This window comes from Mytilus galloprovincialis, chromosome 1 (assembly GCF_965363235.1).
Source record: "Mytilus galloprovincialis chromosome 1, xbMytGall1.hap1.1, whole genome shotgun sequence".
NCBI lineage: Eukaryota > Metazoa > Mollusca > Bivalvia > Mytilida > Mytilidae > Mytilus > Mytilus galloprovincialis.
Genome location: NC_134838.1, coordinates 116,383,349 through 116,402,085, shown reverse-complemented (window position 1 = coordinate 116,402,085; position 18,737 = coordinate 116,383,349). Strand labels below are relative to the sequence as shown.

The 18,737-nt window shown below is 32.2% G+C and overlaps 2 protein-coding genes across 5 annotated transcripts in view; one reads left to right on the top strand and one right to left on the bottom strand.

Annotated features, from left to right (window-relative positions):
• LOC143053231 (lethal(3)malignant brain tumor-like protein 3) overlaps window positions 1-1,283 on the bottom strand; it is a 55,588-nt gene extending 54,305 nt beyond the window's left edge. For all 3 annotated transcript variants that reach the window (XM_076226170.1, XM_076226171.1, XM_076226172.1), the window contains exon 1: window positions 1,157-1,283. The gene's annotated coding sequence lies outside the window, so the exon portion shown is untranslated. The remainder of the gene's footprint in view (window positions 1-1,156) is intronic.
• A 301-nt stretch (window positions 1,284-1,584) lies between these two features.
• LOC143053204 (uncharacterized) lies at window positions 1,585-13,701 on the top strand. 2 transcript variants are annotated; one of them, XM_076226168.1, is made up of 5 exons: window positions 1,585-1,696; window positions 6,830-7,151; window positions 7,809-8,083; window positions 8,551-8,668; window positions 9,338-13,701. In XM_076226168.1, the coding sequence occupies exons 2-5, from the start codon at window positions 6,845-6,847 to the stop codon at window positions 10,534-10,536; spliced, it is 1,899 nt and encodes a 632-aa protein (XP_076082283.1). In that variant the 5' UTR covers window positions 1,585-1,696; window positions 6,830-6,844; the 3' UTR covers window positions 10,537-13,701. The 2 variants fall into 2 exon arrangements, with proteins under 2 accessions (XP_076082283.1, XP_076082284.1); XM_076226169.1 differs by lacking the exon at window positions 1,585-1,696 and adding an exon at window positions 1,847-1,897.
• Window positions 13,702-18,737: the final 5,036 nt, after the last annotated feature.

Genomic DNA, 18,737 nt, shown 5'->3' with positions numbered 1-18,737 from the left:
AGTTCAGTATTTTTGTGATTTTTACTTTTTAATAGTTTTTTCTTTATAGGCATGTTGTTGAATTTTTAATAAAATAGTGTATTTTAACTGAAGAAATTGGTAAAATTGACATTCAACATGCAGAAATAGCAAACAAAATCTAAACATGCTAAGCAATATTAAATGTGTTATATGTATGTTACAAGGATGAAATGAGGTTAAATGTTTTTTAATTTACTTCAATGTATGAGCTAATTGTGGAACAGTTTGTCAATGATAATCTGTTTGAATATTTGATATAAACATTTTAAATATTTTCCTTTTTTAAAATTTCTCATTAGCCATCAAGTAACAAATAAGCATATTACTTGAATATTAAAATGATTTCACCTTTCTACACAATTATTTAGTGTAAAAACTCATTTTTAGATATTTTTAATTTAAAAAAAAAGTATGAATTTACAAGACTTGATTGGTTTCTAACTTAATAAACAAAGGACCAAACATATACAACATAACATGATAATATATTATGGTATGTTGCTTTTAAATGTTAAGTATCTAAATTAATTTGTTTAAACATTTATTTTTAGAGCCTAATAATCATTGATAATCCTTATTTTCAGATATAATGAACACATATGTTTGCAAAATAACTGTCGTTGCTACTGGTCTAATGTCGAAAAATGAAGAAAGACACATTTTGATTATTAAACATTGTATTTGATTGGGTCTAGTTTTATTGAAATAAGAACATAAGTTGAAAAATATTTTTTCAATGTCTCAGCCTCGTTTTGGCTTAAAATTTTATGTTCCGCCGGAGACCCAAAAACATGAAAAACAACCGACAAAAGTAAAATAATAAGCGCATATACGCTCTTCACACAATTCTGCTTGAAAACAAACATTGAAATATACACGTTTTTCAATGCAATATATGATATATCAATTTTAATAGCGCATTAACGTTTTTAAAAGCACTTTGGAAGCGAAAATGTCATCGAAAACTAAAAGTAGCGACGCAAACACATATTAATTTGAAATAAACAAATAATTAGTACTTCCATGTTCACAAAATGATAGAAAATATCTTTTAATTTTGCGTTAACTATTTTTGCGCAGTAAATTTCTTTTTTCGTAAAGTTTTGTGTGTTTTTTTAACACAAATTTGTCTTACCATCCAACAGGAAGTTCAATATTCTGCCAATAATGGGAGTAAAACCGAATATCTGCCAATTAATTTCGTAGCTGTTCTTTTTAACTCCCTGTATTTTTATATACTCGTGTTTTTCCGGACATTTCCGTAATTTTCTGTAGATCATTTTAGAGAAAAAACTTGATGCATTTCGAAATAAACTACATCGGAATGTCTTTAGACTTTACGTATTCTACTTTTCGATAAAAAAAAGTTCTACTTTCTATTCGAAATGAAAATAATAATTAAACAATTACTTTCATTGTAACTCTTATTATTTTTTAATAATATATTTGTTCCTGAGTTGTCTTATCTATTTTTCTGGATATGTTAAATTAGTTAAAGGTTGCAAAATAGAAACATTTAGAAACCTCAAGATTTATCCTGCATATTAACAGTGAAAACAGTGATATCCGAAGCAACGTGAATAAAAATGTATGACGTCACACTTTACTTTGTTGTTGTTTTGATCTAGCAATGGCTTCCTGATATTCTTTAAAATACATCTTTTATTGCATAAAGGTAAACGCATTATGTTAACTTGATCATTTATTCGAATCTTCTGATGTCTGTTAATAAATATTTTGCATTGCAAATTGGTTGTCAAATTGTAAAACAAAAGTATTAGAACAGCTGATTCACCTGAAGATGTCAGTGCCAGTGGCACCCACACCAATCTGTTGAAGTTTGTGATTTATAAGAACATTATGCCAGTTAAATCAGGTTGGAAACAAACCCTTTATATGGCGAGATAATCCTTCTGTCATGTCTGTAGAGGGATAAAATTATCCTTCTATAGAGGGATATTTTTCTTTAGACTGGATTAAAAGCAAAACAACAGGGCAAAATGGCATTTTCTACTTATTATGGCAGTATGGTGGACCAACTGATGTACCTTATTTAACATGCACATGCCCAGTTTACTGCTAAGCTGACTAAATATACAATCTATTGATCATCATGATAAGTACTTGCTAATGCTCATACATACATACTTAATCATGAAGAAAGAGATTATCATTCTCTTACATATACATTTAACATAAAATTTAAAGGTCAATTGTCCCTTTTGTTGTTGATCAAGTGTTCTGAGATAGGTAACATATACAATAGATGCAAAGTTCTGTCACTTTAGCAGAAAACTGGGAATCCAATTTTTAGTAAAGTGCAGTAATTGATGCATATAATGCTATAGATTATATCAAATATAACTAGAAAATGTCATTTTGACATTTTCCTCCTTTTAATCCAGTCTAAACATAAATATCCATCTATAGAAAGTTTCAGTGGCGGATCCAGAAATTTTCATAAGTGGGGGTCCACTGAATCCGGGTCCGTTTGCCCTGATTCACCTTTGCCCTAGTACCTGTTCGCCCTGATACCTGTTGGCCCAAGGTCCATTCACCCTGATTTTATTTTTTTCCAATTGTTGTTGGTTCGCATTATTTTAAGTATTTGAACAAAATATGTTAAAGTTTGTGAAAAAATTGACAGAATATTTATATTGCTGCAATCAATTTATCATTTTCCCTTTGATTTGCAGAGTAGAATACTGGAATACAATGTATTTATCTTTATTGATATTTGTTAACAAAATAATTGTATTCAGTCAATCACGAATGTATGCAGTATAACTGAGACTAGTCTCAGAACATAATAATAAATGAACTTTTAAATCCGTTTCATGAGTTCGTACAATGTACATCATTGTTTTTATTAATTTCAAGTTGAATATTTTATCAAAACAAAACGTTTGTTTTTATTATTAATCCATCAAAAGACAACAGTCTGCACGGTTAGCCACTAGTCCGATGCCCCAGACTAGTAAAATTTCATTTGGACTAGTAAGTTTTTGCAAAACTTTGTTTGGACCAATAAGAAAAATGTCTGAATATTGGTCTTTGGACTAGTAGTTAAAAAATGTTTTTGGTGCAGACTGAGACAAGTATCACAATAATCAGTGATCCGAATTATTTAGTCATTGAACAATTAATGATCTTAAACAAGCCATAAACTTTTAGCTATTTCCATAAATTTCAAGAATATGAACCATAGAAATATCTGAATAAGTTTTTTAACTTCAATACCATGAATATTAATATTTTTTTAGTAGGGCGAACGAACTCAGGGCGAATGGACCAAGGCGAATATGTATTAGGGCGAACAGACCCGATACCAGGCCCACTGGCTGCCTAAGAGGGGGCCCCATCTCGTCACTCTTCAGTGATTCCCTATATAACCAAATTTTTTTTCAAAAGGGGGGACCAGGGCCCCCTGCCGCCCCTAAATCCGCCTCTGCGTTTATCCCTTTATACAAATATAAACACCAAATAGAGGATTTGTTCCCAACCTGCTCAACATGGGGATTTTGGTACAGCTTTGCAGCTGTCATTTAAAAAAAACACTCCTTTTCATATACTTTAAATTCACAGCAGATATTGTGGGCAATGATAAAACATCACAATAATTTCTAAATTTACAGTATTGAATAATTGTGAAATCCAAACCTTTAGTTCTATACATATATTTAGCAGCGAAACAATAACCCATTCATATATTTATCAGCTGAAACAGTATCTATAAGGAAAAGGTTCGATATGGGACTCTTTTTTTTTTTTACTATACTCAAGTGGGTAAAGATTATTAATTGTGACAGTGTAATAAAATTTGGTCCATAACAAAACTTGTGTCAATAATTTTCAGCTAATGTTGAAATTTTAACATTATATTGGTAAATTTCACCAGTTTTTTTTTTAAAGCAATTGCTTTTATGCTATCGCGTATGGCCATCTTTGTGACCCAGATCAGAGACTCCGCCCATATCAAGCCATAGTATTTTGTTAAACAGGCTCCTGGTCTGTCATTCTTTAACACCTATGTATGTTTTCTAATGCAATACATAGCTTGAAACTTTAAAAAAAACGTTAGTGGATTTAAGAAGTTTCAGAATATGTTCTTGTAGATGTATTTTTGTATTTAAAGGGTCAACCGTTTGACTATCAAATAACATAGAAGTCCGAGTGAAAAAAAGTACATTTTTATAACTGCGATTCCGTTTTCCGCCGTTCGTACGATGTTTCAACAAAATATGGATTCATTTCAGTTGTTGATTTAGTATTGAAAATTTAACTGAATTATCTCCTATTAAATACGGTTTTATATGTTTAATTTGTGTTTCTTTAAGAGGTCAGGTGCTCTTGTTCATTCATAAAATTATCGTTCATTCATACATTTATCGTAAAATCAAAATCACTACACAGGTTAATGCGTAGTGTCAAATGATTACCTGTAATCTAAAAATAGACAAACTTTGTTTGCGCAAATAATTTAGCGGAACGAAACCCTTGTTGAAAACACATAACAATAAGTTCGTTTTCCTTTTCTGTCAAAACTCCGTAATATTTATCGATCACCTTACTAATAAAATGGACCCGTCCAAACGTAGTAGATGCCAAGTCGGTCCAGATGAAGAGATATTTCAATTTGGAATTTTCTAGTTACATAGATTGAAAAAAAGTACGTCTTTTCAAATATCATGATAAAAACTGGGTATGCATAACAAATGTCAGATGAAACCATTATCCTCGTCTTTTCAGTGAACAAGTCTACTACGTTTGTTGACACTCGACGGTCCACCGTGTTAGCAATTTTATTTCACATGTTTTCGAAATATTGAAGATCATTTTTCGCAATGTTTCCTGAAAATTGATAAATGTCAAAGCAACGTAGAGCTGTTTGTTCTTGTTCGTATAATAAAATTGAGAATGGAAATGGGGAATGTGTCAAAGAGACAACAACCCGACCATAGAAAAACATACAACAGCAGAAGGTCACCAACAGGTCTTCAATGCAGCGAAAAATTCCCGCACCCGGAGGCGTCCTTCAACTGGCCCTAAACAATACATATACTAGTTCAGTGATAACGATTTAATGTCATGTTTGTCTGTGATGACCCCCCTTTTCGGGATTGCATGATAATTATAGTTATCTCGTACCCACATGCACTTGTTTCTATCCATAGGAAGGTCGACTATCCATATAAAACTATTTTGGATAGAAACAAGTGCCTGTGCTCGTACCGCATCAGAAGGACATACATGTATATCAACTGAGCAATAATGTTTGGAACTTAGTTTTAAAAATGATGACAAAGTACCATTATGAAAATATTTTTATTAAGCTGAAATATACATTTATTCTTTACATGCTTATGTCTTGTAAGATATTTTATTTCTTTCCCGTTTTTTAACATTTGCGTCTGGAAAGTTGAAATGTTTTAACTTTTTCATTTGTGTTAATGGTTAAATATAAATTAATAATGAAAATTGTTAAAATTAAATCAATAAAGGAAATTATTGCCCAGTTACAAACACTACCAGGGGATAATCCATGATGATTTCTTTTTGAGTTATATGTTTCAGCACATGTATATTTGACCCCAACTTTAGCCTGGTAAACGTGTTTTCTCCTTGTGAAATATAAAACATATTAAAAATGACTTTCTGCTAAAGTCTTTTATTTATATAAAGTTAAAACCTTCTTACTTCTAACTAGACAACACTCATGTCAGGTTTAATTATTATATATAAGTCCCCAAACATTAACATGACAGCAATTGCTTTTACAGCCTTTAAGGCTTTGATTTACTGTTTGTTCCCAACCTGTTCATTAATATTGGCACATCTTATTTCCATTATCCAGGCGGAGGGTTCCAGGTTTGGACCCCCTTTTATTTTAACCATCAATGCATTTATGGGAACATATATTTACAATCATTTCAACTCTAGCAACATCTATCTGTATTCTCTATAGATGTATGTCTCTTCGGTTACCTCTTTACCTTGATATTCCAAAATTGACTCACATGAGTATCACTGTAACACACTATCTGATTAAAATACAGATCATGGGTACACACTTTGCTTGGAAGCCTTTAAAAGAAGAGTTGGACACAGAGTCTGTATTTTAGTTTTTTGTATGGCTGAACAACAGCTTATTTGCATGACATGATTTCTTGTACACTATTAGCATGATTAGTGAAAGGTTATAATGTTTATGCCCCACCTACAATAGTAGAGGAACATTATGTTTTCTGGTCTGTGGGTCCATTAATCCGTTCTTTCGTCTGTCCGTCAGTCCGTCTGTCCCGCTTCAGGTTAAAGTTGTTGGTCAAGGTAGTTTTTGATGAATTTGAAGCCCAATTGACTTGAAACTGAGTGTACATGTTCCCTTTGATATGATCTTTCTAATTTGAATGCAAAATAAGATTTTAACCCCAATTTCACAGTCCACTGAACATAGAAAATGATAGTGTGAGTTCCAATCAACTTGAAACTTGTTTCCAATGATATGATCTTTCAAATTTAATTGCCAAATTAGATTTTTGGCACCAATTTCACGGTCCACTGAACATAGAAAATGATAGTGTGAGTGGGGCGTCTGAGAACTATGAACACATTTTTGTTCAGTTGTCAGTCAAAAATGGTTACTTACTAAACAAATTATGAACTACTGGTTGTAGAAATTGATATTAAATCATAATACTTTTTAGGATGTGGAGAAATATTTGTAAAATACCATTTTTAAAGTACAAAAAAAAGAAGTAAATGAATAGTTTTAAAAGCCTACATCTTGATGTTTTTTTTTGTCTTTTAGTTGACCAGTCTTACAATGGGAGGAGCTGTGAGCCGTGGAGAGGATAATGATGAATTGATTGACAACTTGGTAGAAGCAGATTATATAAAGACACCATTAGTGGAGAGAGTGTTCCGTGCAGTAGATAGAGCACACTATTACACTGAAGATCACAAAGGCAGTGCCTACAAAGACTTGGCATGGAAGTTTGGCCATTTACATATGTCTGCTCCGTGTATCTATTCAGAAGTGATGGAGTCATTGTCATTAGAACCAGGGCTATCTTTTCTCAATCTTGGAAGTGGGACTGGTTATCTAAGCTCAATGGTTGGACTGATATTAGGTAAGAACTACTACTTTGTCATTTAATGTTGTTTTATGTGTAAATCTAGATAGATAAGTGTTATTTTTATTTCATCAGTTTAAAGGTATGTCACATTTTTGCCAGTTGTGTACATGTTCTCACTTGTTTTAACAATGTCTTTCGTAAGGTAAATAGACAGTTTAATTTTTTTAAGATCAGTCACTTTTTTATAAATGAAAAGAAAAGAGGGTAGCTATTCTTGCGTCTTTATATTTTACAAAGTTGTGTAAAAACAGGAGACTAGCAGTTATAACCAGGTTAAATAACCCCTAAATAATTATCCTAGTTATGTTTCAGTTATCTCCCCTACCCCACTTATAAATTCTTTAAAATATGAATAAATTCTGGTGTTTTCAAAGATATGTTGTTGACTATTTATAAATATGTGAGACATTGTTAACATAAATGACTTTTTCATACAAAAAAACTTTATAGCATAGTCCAAAGATGTAGACCTTTAAAATTGACTTTTTGGCCCCATTCTTCACTTTACACTAAAACTTCTCATGACTTTGATAGACAATTCAAAGGTTAGTTGCAGTACATGAAACATTCTTTTATTTTTAAATATGTATTTTTTTTTGTAATTTATGTAATAAATGAAAAATTTAATAAATAATATCTCCATCATTATAGGGCCATATGGTATAAATCATGGAGTTGAATATTATGATGATGTGGTGGAGTATGCCCAGGACAGAGTGGAAGATTTTAAACAGAAATCAAAATTATTTGATGACTTTGAATTCTGTGAACCCTATTTTGTGAATGGGAATTGTCTTCAGCTACCAACTGATGTGATGTTGTATGACCGTGTGTACTGTGGAGCAGCGTGTCCCCCAGAACATGAAAATTACGTCAAAAATTTGTTAAAAGTTGGTGGTATTCTTGTGATGCCTCTGAATGATCAGGTAGATTATATTTAGTCCAAAGAGAGGTTTTATACTTGAAATTTAGGTCATAATCAGCAGCAAATTAATCATTACACATTTAGGAACTGCTAATTTTGCGGTTGTTGCAAGAAAGAAAAAATTGTGTCTTGTATCTTATTTACACTGTAAATTATCTTAAATGCTTAAATTGATAATAAATTCTTTGAAGAAGTAATAATGTACGAGACATGATAATGAATTGTTGATTTTTAATTAAAATCCTTTTATGCTAATCCAACAGCACTTGTAACATGGGTTGTACACCCTGCAGAACAAGAATGACACAAATAGAAATAAAAAGATGTGGCATGAGACAACTCTCATTACAAAGATTATCAGAAGAATAACTTTAATTAGCATTTTTAAGTTTTAAGAAATCAACGCAGCAAAAGATCATGCTTATGTGACCGTATTTATCATTAATGTTTTTATCTTTTATATTTTAGTTGTTACAAGTAAAGAGAGTGGATGAGGCCAAATGGGAATCTAAGAATGTGATGTCAGTATCTTTTGCAACTCTAATAGCCCCCACAGAAGAGGAAGCTAATAATGTCACAGAATTACGTAAGTATCAAATACATTTCAATTTTGAGCCCCATACCCTTGTGTATAATTTGGACTGAACTAGTATACATATTTGTTTAGGGGCCAGCTGAAGGACGCCTCTGGGTTGAGGGATTTTCTCACTGCATTGAAGACCTATTGGTGACCTTCTGCTGTTGTCTGTTCTATGGTCGGGTTGTTGTCTCTTTGACACATTCCCCATTTCCATTCTAAATTTTATTGTAGGCTTTTGAATTATGCTGGTGTTCAGTAGTTATAGGATCATAAATCTTTATACATTTTAATCAGTTCTGATTAGATTGATAAAAGTTAAGATAAACCACAAATTTATTGCATCTACATTGTGAATGTATAATTTTCCACCATATGCGTATTGAAAATTTCAACCTGCATTTGTCCACAAACTCATTGAAGAAACAGATTCTACAATATTCATGACATTTATCAAATTTAAAAATTCTTGATAATTCTCATTTCAAAGTTTGGAAAATCAACTTTTATTGGTAAATACCTAAATTTGAATACTGTCAACTGACTGTTATAATGTTATTTATATATGGATATAGAAAAATTGTTGTTAACAAGAATTTAGAAGAATGTTTGAATATTAATGATGCTTAGTTAATGAAATTGAGAACTTTATGGATTTTTTTTTTTAATATTTTATAGCTGTAGTTGATCTTCCACGTTTACAAAACATGTGCAGAATAACTGTACGTAGGATATTGAGATCTAACATATACAAACAACATCCAAAATTACGTTCAGTGAGAAAAAGACCTCCAAAAAAGCCAAAGAAAACTGCTCCGCCAGCAAATAGACGAAGAGTAAATATTGTGCCGACAAACGTTGGAATGATTATGTTGAGTAATTACGATGAGAGCACTGGAAGTGGGGATGATGATGAGGAAAGAAATAGAGCTACAAGATCACCACACCTCGACAGTGACTTTGATGACAGTGAAATGGAAGATGGTGAGGTAACTATTCCATCAAGAGATCACGCAAGTGTCATACCAGAAGATTTCTTTGATTATGATGAGGATGAGGATTCTGATGGTGGGGTGAAAAATGAAAAACAAAATGGAGCAAATTGTGATAAAAAAATTGATGGAAATAATGAAACTAGTCAAAATGACGAGGAAAATATTGAGGATGACGATGATGAAACTATTCCAATCCCATCCTCAGCAAATCCACGGTTAGGTTTGAGACTAAGCCAACTTAGTTCACGCATTGAACAAATGCGTGCACTTTTGCGAGCTCAAAGATGCATGGATTTGTTAAATGGAACAGATGCCTCAACTGATGAAGAAGATAAGGAAATGGAAAATGATGAAACAACTATAAAGAAGATAAAAACAGAAGACAAAACAGAAAGTAGTGAGGAAAATTCAGAAGAGGAGCACGAAGAAGAAGAAGGTATGGACATAGCCGATGTGATTGATTTCCATAACAGAGTGAAGAAAACATCAAGGTGTATGTCAAACAATAGTGCCGATACTTCTGAAACCTCAGGTATTGGTTCATTCTCTGAGGCTTCAGCATTTGGATCTTTTATAGACGATCACTTACCAGAAATAGGAAATGGACGGTTGTTAAGTCAGAAAAGTTCTCCGGATGAAAGTAGTCCGGAGCGAAGCTGCTGTGATCAGATAATTGAGGAAGATGAAATGGACGTTAAACAGCTAGAAAATAATAATGATGAGGATGAAGGCATTGTGAATGATAAAGACATTGTTGATACTGAGCCAAACGATGTTAGTGAACCACGGGAAAACATTAAAACTTATATGCAGGAAAAAATTTATGTACTGCCACTTCCTGAAGCTATGAAAGCTTACATTAACTACTATAGAAAATGCTAGAAATTTTTTTAGTTTATGTAGTACTACATGAATGTACAATTGTTATTATTCCACAATAACAATGTTAGACTAAAATGTGTACACTTAAAATTGTTTCACACTAACAGAATTCAAGTTACACCCATTTGTTTAAATTCTTTTGCTAAGACACAAGCAAAAGAATGAAATACTGAGAAGAAAAAAAGGAAGTTTATGAGTTAATACAAACTTTATTTTAACACTATATTTGTTTGTAACATAACCAAAGATTTTGTTAGGTAAATGGTACTTAACATTAAAAAAATAATTTTCATGGATTTTGACGGGCATTAATAACTCTTTGCGAACCTAAAATTTTCCATTGGCAGTATGTTTCTTTTCCCAGTATTAAGCATTTTTTTTTCAAGTAAAATCATGAACATTATAAAAACTTCAATGTCTAATGTTTAAAAAAAATGATATTTGACTTGTAAAAGCTATATGAATAACAAAAATACCAGTATATTTTCATTCCTACAAACATTGACAGATATACAGTAGCTGTATAACATATATCTATTAAAAAAATTGTATCTGACTTATTTGATTTATATATAAGTTGTATCTTGACATGGAAGAAAATCAGGCTGATTCATTTTCTGAGATTGAAATTTTATTTTTAGTAAATCACTGCTGGTATGCTTCTTTAAAGAGGGATAAGCTTCTATAAGCATTTGACTGGACATCGTAAAATGGAATGTTATCCACTATTAAGACACCAGAAATTTGGATATTAGCATTTTTTAGATGTTTACTCATAGATTACAATATTGCTTATGCTTTTGTAGCTCTAGGCTTGATTTTTTCCTCATAATTTTTTTGTCGACTTAAAACAATTTATGATACAAGTCTTTCATTGTTATTTTTCACATAATGAAGCAAATAATTTGTGGAAAATAAGAAGGTAATCTTTTGACAGCATACACTGACAATATTATACCTTTACTAGTCTGTGATATGAATTGTACAAAGGTATTAAATTATTGTATATACTTGTTTTGTGTTCAGTTGGACAACTAATATATATTGATTGTTTTTTGGTTTCTATGGCTACATAGTACTGTTTGTTTGAAAGAGGACACGAAGATAAGAATTTGCATGTACATACAGATGAATGATTATCAAAAGAAAAGGTCACTTTATGATGATATAGATATCACAAGTTAATGTTTGGCATTGGAAATAAATGATTGTAAGAAACTGAAAGTATGAAAGAGAGAAACAGATGACACCAATGAGAAAGATATAATCATTGTCATTAATCAAGCTTTATTTTCTTAGTGGTAATTATGGCAAAATAGCTTTGAATCAGTCATCATAAAAGATTCATGGCTTTGATACTGAAATGTAAATGTTCATTCAGCATTTTGTAATTTTATGTTTTATGCATCCAAAACTGCACATTTGTGATTTAGGAGTTTGCTTCAGTAAAAATCTGAGTTTTGGCTGTTTTTGTTTTTTTATGGGTCAATATATTGTTTGATGAGTCATTAAGAAAGGGATTCATCATTCTTCTCTTGCCTAGTTTGAAATTTGAATGAGATTGACCTTTGAAAAAGATAAAAAAAAAATCTCTGCATATTAATAGAGACATCAGAACTGGTTGGTGCGATTGATTATGTAAATACTGTAATGGCATGAGGATATTTTAAACAATGATTTTGTGATTTGTTTGTGTTTAAGACAAGACTAGTGCTGATTTTACTATTAGTTTGACTATGAAAGCATTTATATTTCCTTCTTGTGTTTTGTAAATAACATTAATGGATCAAGGTATTTAACAGATTTACAAAATGTAGTCATAAACAGAAAGACCATTTTGTGTTTTGTACATTTTTGCCCCACCTTGAAAAAGTTGCAGAAGCATAACTTAGGTGTGTTGTTTCAGTTTGTGTCAGCAGTAAATAGTTGTTCAAGTTTGTTCTTAAGTTAGAGGAACTATTAATTAAGTCAGTGGTATTAGATATGCAGTTGTATAAGCATTGGGTCATCTCATTTACATGGAGATTATTTGGCTCTGCCCTTTAGTCATTGTCTATTGACCTTAAAACGTTTTAATTTCAATCAGTTTCTTATCTCAATCTGAAGAAGTGAGGCCAAATCATTGGTTTAAATTATACAATGTATCAACAAAACAAAGCAGTGCCTTTGGTCATTTTCCTAATATATGTAATTAGTAAAGTTACAATTTAGAACACAATTGTACATAAGATATTAATCAGGTACTAGCAGAGTTTGAAGTGATGGCATTAATTTTAAGTAGTTTCCAGTGCATGAACACAACCATTTTAAGATTCTGATTTTATTTAAAGCTGGTTTACATCAGAGACATATATACACATATATATGTCTCTGTTTACATAAAGAGCGAATGATATATGCTTATATTCCACTAAAAATTGATATTTAGGCTGTATTTGCAGAATATGATTAGTACCCATTTTTATACGACCACAAAACATTTTTTGCATTGCAGTGTGTCTCTTGATTCTCTAAAAGTGTTTTGGAGGAAATTTCAGTTTGCGCAAAAAAAATAATTTATATTCAACCTTTAAATTATTGTCATAAAGTTTATTCAATCAACTAGGAATTAATTTTTATAGTCAAATTAATCAATGAACGATTGGTTTTGCAAGGAGAAATTAACTGAGAACAAAAGCTGTTGTATTTATTCAATTCAACAGTTTCTTTTGCAAAAATGTGAATGGTCAGGTATACACCAACTTATTCTGGGGAAAGGTTTCATTTCCTTTTAAATAAAATATCAGCTGTATTTAGCATGTCAAAATACATTTGTTAGAATTAGAAATGCTTTATACTTTGGAAGAAAATGTGTCATGACATGGCAGCCATTCAAGTAAAATCAATAAATTCAAATGTCCATTTCTGCAAGATTCTATGGTTTATTACTTAAAATGTATAGAGAACAAAATAAAGAGTCATTTTCAAAAAAAAATATGCCAATAGATTTTGTACAGATTTATGAATCAATTGTTTTTCATTCAGAACCTTGAATCATGTTTTTGGATAGATTTTTCATGAGATGTTTTTGATTCATTTTGAATCCATTTTCATATTGTTTGTTGCTATATATTTGTGTTACCAAGAGATGTTAATGTATTATGAAATAAATTGGAGCACACATGTTTTCCTTCTCTATTTAATCCTTTATTTTACCGAATAAGACTTATAACGAGGTTTGTACTAACATAAGCAAAACGACAGCTGCCACATGTGGAGCAGGATCTACCTACTCTTCCAGAGTACCCCAAAGTTTTGGTGGGGTTTGTGTGAAGCAGTCTTGTTTTCTATGTTGTGGTTTGTTGTCGAGCCTGCAACTTTTGTTGCAGAAAGCTTGACATAGGGATAGTGATCCGGCGGCGGCGGCAGTGTTAGCTCACTTCTTAAAAGCTATATATTTTAGAAGGTGGAAGACCCGGATGCTTCATATTTTGTATATAGATGTCTCATGTTACGAAGTTTCTGTCAGTCACATGTCCATTGTCCTTGACCTTATTTTCATGGTTCAGTGACCACTTGAAAAAAAAGTTCAGATTTTTTGTAATGTTAAATTCTCTCTTACTGTAAGTAATAGGATAACTATATTTAGTATGTGCGTACCTTGCAAGGTCCTCATGCTGTCAGACAGTTTTCACTTGACCTCGACCTCATTTCATGGATCAGTGAACAAGGTTAAGTTTTGGTGGTCAAGTCCATATCTCAGATACTATAAGCAATAGGTCTAGTATATTAGGTGTATGGAAGGACTGTAAGGTGTACATGTCCAACTGGCAGGTGTCATCTGACCTTGACCTCATTTTCATGGTTCAGTGGTTATAGTTAAGTTTTTGTGTTTTGGTCTGTTTTTCTCATACTTTATGCAATAGGTTTACTATATTTGTTGTATGGAATGATTGTAAGGTGTACATGTCTAGCGGGCAGATGTCATCTGACCTTGACCTCATTTTCATGGTTCAGTGGTTATAGTTAAGTTTTTGTGTTTTGGTCTGTTTTTCTCATACTTTATGCCATAGGTTTACTATATTTTTTGTATGGAATGATTGTAAGGTGTACATGTCTAGCGGGCAGATGTCATCTGACCTTGACCTCATTTTCATGGTTCAGTGGTCAAAGTTAAGTTTTTCAGTTTTGGTCTTTTTATCTAATACTATATGTCATATATAGGTCAACTATATTTGGTTTATGGAAATATTTTATGATCTATATGTCAGTCGTGCAGATTTTATTTGACCTTGACCTGGTTTTCACGGTTCATTGCTCAGTGTTAAGTTTTTGTGTTTTGGTCTATTTTCTTAAACTATAAGCAATAGGTCAACTATATTTGTTGTATGGAAACATTGTTAGCTGTACATGTCTGCCTGGCATATGGTTCAACTGACCTTGACCTCATTTTCATGGTTCATGTTAAGTTTATGTGACAGTCGTAATAAAGCTTTATATTTAGGAGTATCAACATAATATCAATGATTAGTAAAGAAGGCGAGACATTTCAGTGTGTGCACTCTTGTGTACCATTGTTCTAACACAATCTTTATAACCACAAAAGGAAGCTTGGGATTGATTTTGGGTGTTATGTTCCCTAAGGTTTAGGAATTAGGGGCCCCAAAAAAGCATTTATCTAGTGTCAGTACAAAAAGTTGTGTATAAGTATTTCAATTGTTCTGAAATTGTACCTCAATGTTTACCACCATAAGTAGAAGGATGGGATATATTTTGTGGGTTATGGGGCAAACAGTCTAGGAATAAAGGGCCAAAAAGGGACCAAAACAAGCATTTTTGTAGTTTCAAGACAATAAATTGGACTTATCTTTCTTTGTCCAGAATGGTTGTTGAATCACCTAAAACCAATGCATTATGGAATCTTTTGAAAATTGGAGTTATCTTTCTTTGTCCAGAATAGTAGTTGAATCAACTTAAATCAATGCTATATGCAATATACAATGCAATATTCACTTTACTACCAACTGATAAATTAAAGCAGTCTTTACCATTCAGTAATTACAAGCACTTTGATTACCATTCTAGGGTTATGCCCCTTTACAAATGGAAAAATTGAAAAAATTTTAGTTTCTGTTCATTCTCCATTTATTTTTTTATACGACCGCAAAAATTTTTATTTTTCGTTGTATATTGCTATCACGTTGGCGTCGTCGTCGTCCTACGTCGTCGTCTTGCGTCGTCCGAATACTTTTAGTTTTCGCACTCTAACTTTAGTAAAAGTAAATAGAAATCTATGAAATTTTAACACAAGGTTTATGACCACAAAAGGAAGGTTGGGATTGATTTTGGGAGTTTTGGTCCCAACATTTTAGGAATTAGGGGCCAAAAAGGGCCCAAATAAGCATTTTCTTGGTTTTCGCACTATAACTTTAGTTTAAGTAAATTGAAATCTATGAAATTTTGACACAAGGTTTATGACCACAAAAGGAAGGTTGGGATTGATTTTGGGAGTTTTGGTCTCAACAGTTTAGGAGTTAGGGGCCAAAAAAGGGCCCAAATAAGCATTATTCTTGGTTTTCGTACAATAACTTTAGTATAAGTAAATAGAAATCAATGAAATTTAAACACAAGGTTAATGAACACAAAAGGAAGGTTGGGATTGATTTTGGGGGTTTTGGTCTCAACAGTTTAGGAATTAGGGGCCAAAAAGGGGCCCAAATAAGCATTATTCTTGGTTTTCGCACCATAACTTTAGTATAAGTAAATAGAAATCTATGAAATTTAAACACAAGGTTTATGACCATAAAAGGAAGGTTGGGTTTGATTTTGGGAGGTTTGGTCCCAACAGTTTAAAGGGGCCCAAAGGGTCCAAAATTGAACTTTGTTTGATTTCATCAAAAATTGAATAATTGGGGTTCTTTGATATGCCGAATCTAACTGTGTATGTAGATTCTTAATTTTTGGTCCCGTTTTCAAATTGGTCTACATTAAGGTCCAAAGGGTCCAAAATTAAACTTAGTTTGATTTTAACAAAAATTGAATCCTTGGGGTTCTTTGATATGCTGAATCTAAAAATGTACTTAGATTTTTGATTATTGGCCCAGTTTTCGAGTTGGTCCAAATCGGGTCCAAAATTAAACTCTGTTTGATTTCATCAAAAATTGAATAATTGGGGTTCTTTGATATGCCGAATCTAACTGTATGTAGATTCTTAATTTTTGGTCCTGTTTTCAAATTGGTCTACATTAAAGTCCAAAGGGTCCAAAATTAAACTAAGTTTGATTTTAATAAAAATTGAATTCTTGGGCTTTTTTGATATGCAGAATCTAAACATATACTTAGATTTTTGATTATGGGCCCAGTTTTCAAGTTGGTTCAAATCAGGATCCAAAATTATTATATTAAGTATTCAGCAATAGCAAGAAATCTTCAATTGCACAGTATTGTGCAATAGCAAGCAATTTTGAATTGCACAGTATTGCGCAATAGCAAGAAATCTTCAATTGCACAGTATTGTGCAATAGCAAATATTTTCAATTGCACAGTATTGCGCAATAGCAAGAAATATCTAATTGCACAATATTGTGCAATAGCAATAAATTTTCAATTGGAGTTATCTTTCTTTGTCCAGAATAGTAGTTGAATCAACTTAAATCATTGTTTTATACAATATACAATGTATATTCACTTTTACTTCCAACTGATAAATTAAAACAATCTTTACCATTCAGTGATAACAAGCACTTTATTTTACATGTTAATATTTTATGATGTATTTAAATGAGTAGTTATTGTTGCAAACTCCATTAGGAATTTGAATTGAGATCAGTTTTGGAAAAAGGGAAAGGGGGGTGTGAAAAAAAGGGGGGGATTAAATTTTTCTCATTTCAGATTTCATAAATAAAAAGAAAATTTCTTCAAACATTTTTTTGAGAGGATTAATATTCAACAGCATAGTGAATTGCTCAAAGGCAAAAAAAGTATTTTAAGTTCATTAGACCACATTCATTCTGTGTCAGAAACCTATGCTGTGTCAACTATTTAATCACAATCCAAATTTAGAGCTGAATCCAGCTTAAATATTGTGTTCATACTTGCCCCAACTGTTCATGGTTCAACCTCTGCGGTCGTATATAGCTGCGCCCTGCGGAGCATCTGGTTAGAAGTTACTATTGATATTAATTTTGAGAGGAATAATATGCAACAGCATAGTGAATTGCTATAAAGCAAAAAAAATTTTAGGTTCATTAGATCACATTCATTCTGTGTCAGAAACCTATGCTGTGTCAACTATTTAATTGCAATCCAAATTCAGAGCTGTATCAAGCTTGAATGTTGCGTCCATACTAGCCCCAACCGTTCAGGGTTTGACCTCTGCGGTCATTTAAAGATGCGCCCTGCAGGGCATCTGGTTTTATCTAGGAGTTGCACCCTTTTAAAACGTAATTTGTCTCAATATACTTCTGCAATAGATTTTTATTGCAACTCCTCTGAAACCACACTACAGAATTTCATGAAACTTTGTAGATAATAAGAGCATACTATGTAGATGTGCATATCAACAGGAAATTATGATTGAATTTTGTTTCTAGGAGTTACACCCCTTTGAATTTATTTGCCTCAATACACTACTGCAACAGTTTGTCATCAAAACTCCTCTGAAACCATTAAACAGAATTTCATGAAACTTTGTAGATAATAAGGACATACTATGTAGATGTGCAAATCGCCAGGAAATTATGATTTAATTTTTTTTCTACGAGTTATGCTCCTTTGAACTTATTTGCCTCGATACACTTCTGCAAGTTTTTCATTGCAACTCCTCTAAAACCACACAACAGAATTTCACACAACTTTGTAGATAAAAAGGACATACTATGTAGATGTGCATATTGATAGGAAATTATAATTAAATTTCTGTTTCTTAAGAGTTTTGTCCAGTGACAATGTGGTGTGCGTGGGGTATGTGAGCACGCTCATTAAGGTTCTTTATTTTTAAATGTAAAACAATCTTCTTTCATATTGCCTATTGAAACGTTTAAACCTGCTGCATTTGTTTACACCTGTCCTAATTTAGGAACCTGATGTTCATTGTTATCCTTTGTTGATGTGATTCATAAGTGTTTTTTAGCTCACCTGGCCCAAAGGGCCAAGTGAGCTTTTCCCATCACTTTGCATCCGGCGTGTGGAGTCCGTCGTCGTCCGTCGTCTTAACTTTTTCA

Bases quoted from the DNA above. Each gene is read 5' to 3' on its own strand.
- LOC143053204 (XM_076226168.1), top strand. From the start codon at position 6,845: ATGGGAGGAGCTGTGAGCCGTGGAGAGGATAATGATGAATTGATTGAC. The intron at 7,152-7,808 runs GTAAGAACTACT...CCATCATTATAG, and splicing joins AATGGTTGGACTGATATTAG to GGCCATATGGTATAAATCAT. The intron at 8,084-8,550 runs GTAGATTATATT...TTTATATTTTAG, and splicing joins TGATGCCTCTGAATGATCAG to TTGTTACAAGTAAAGAGAGT.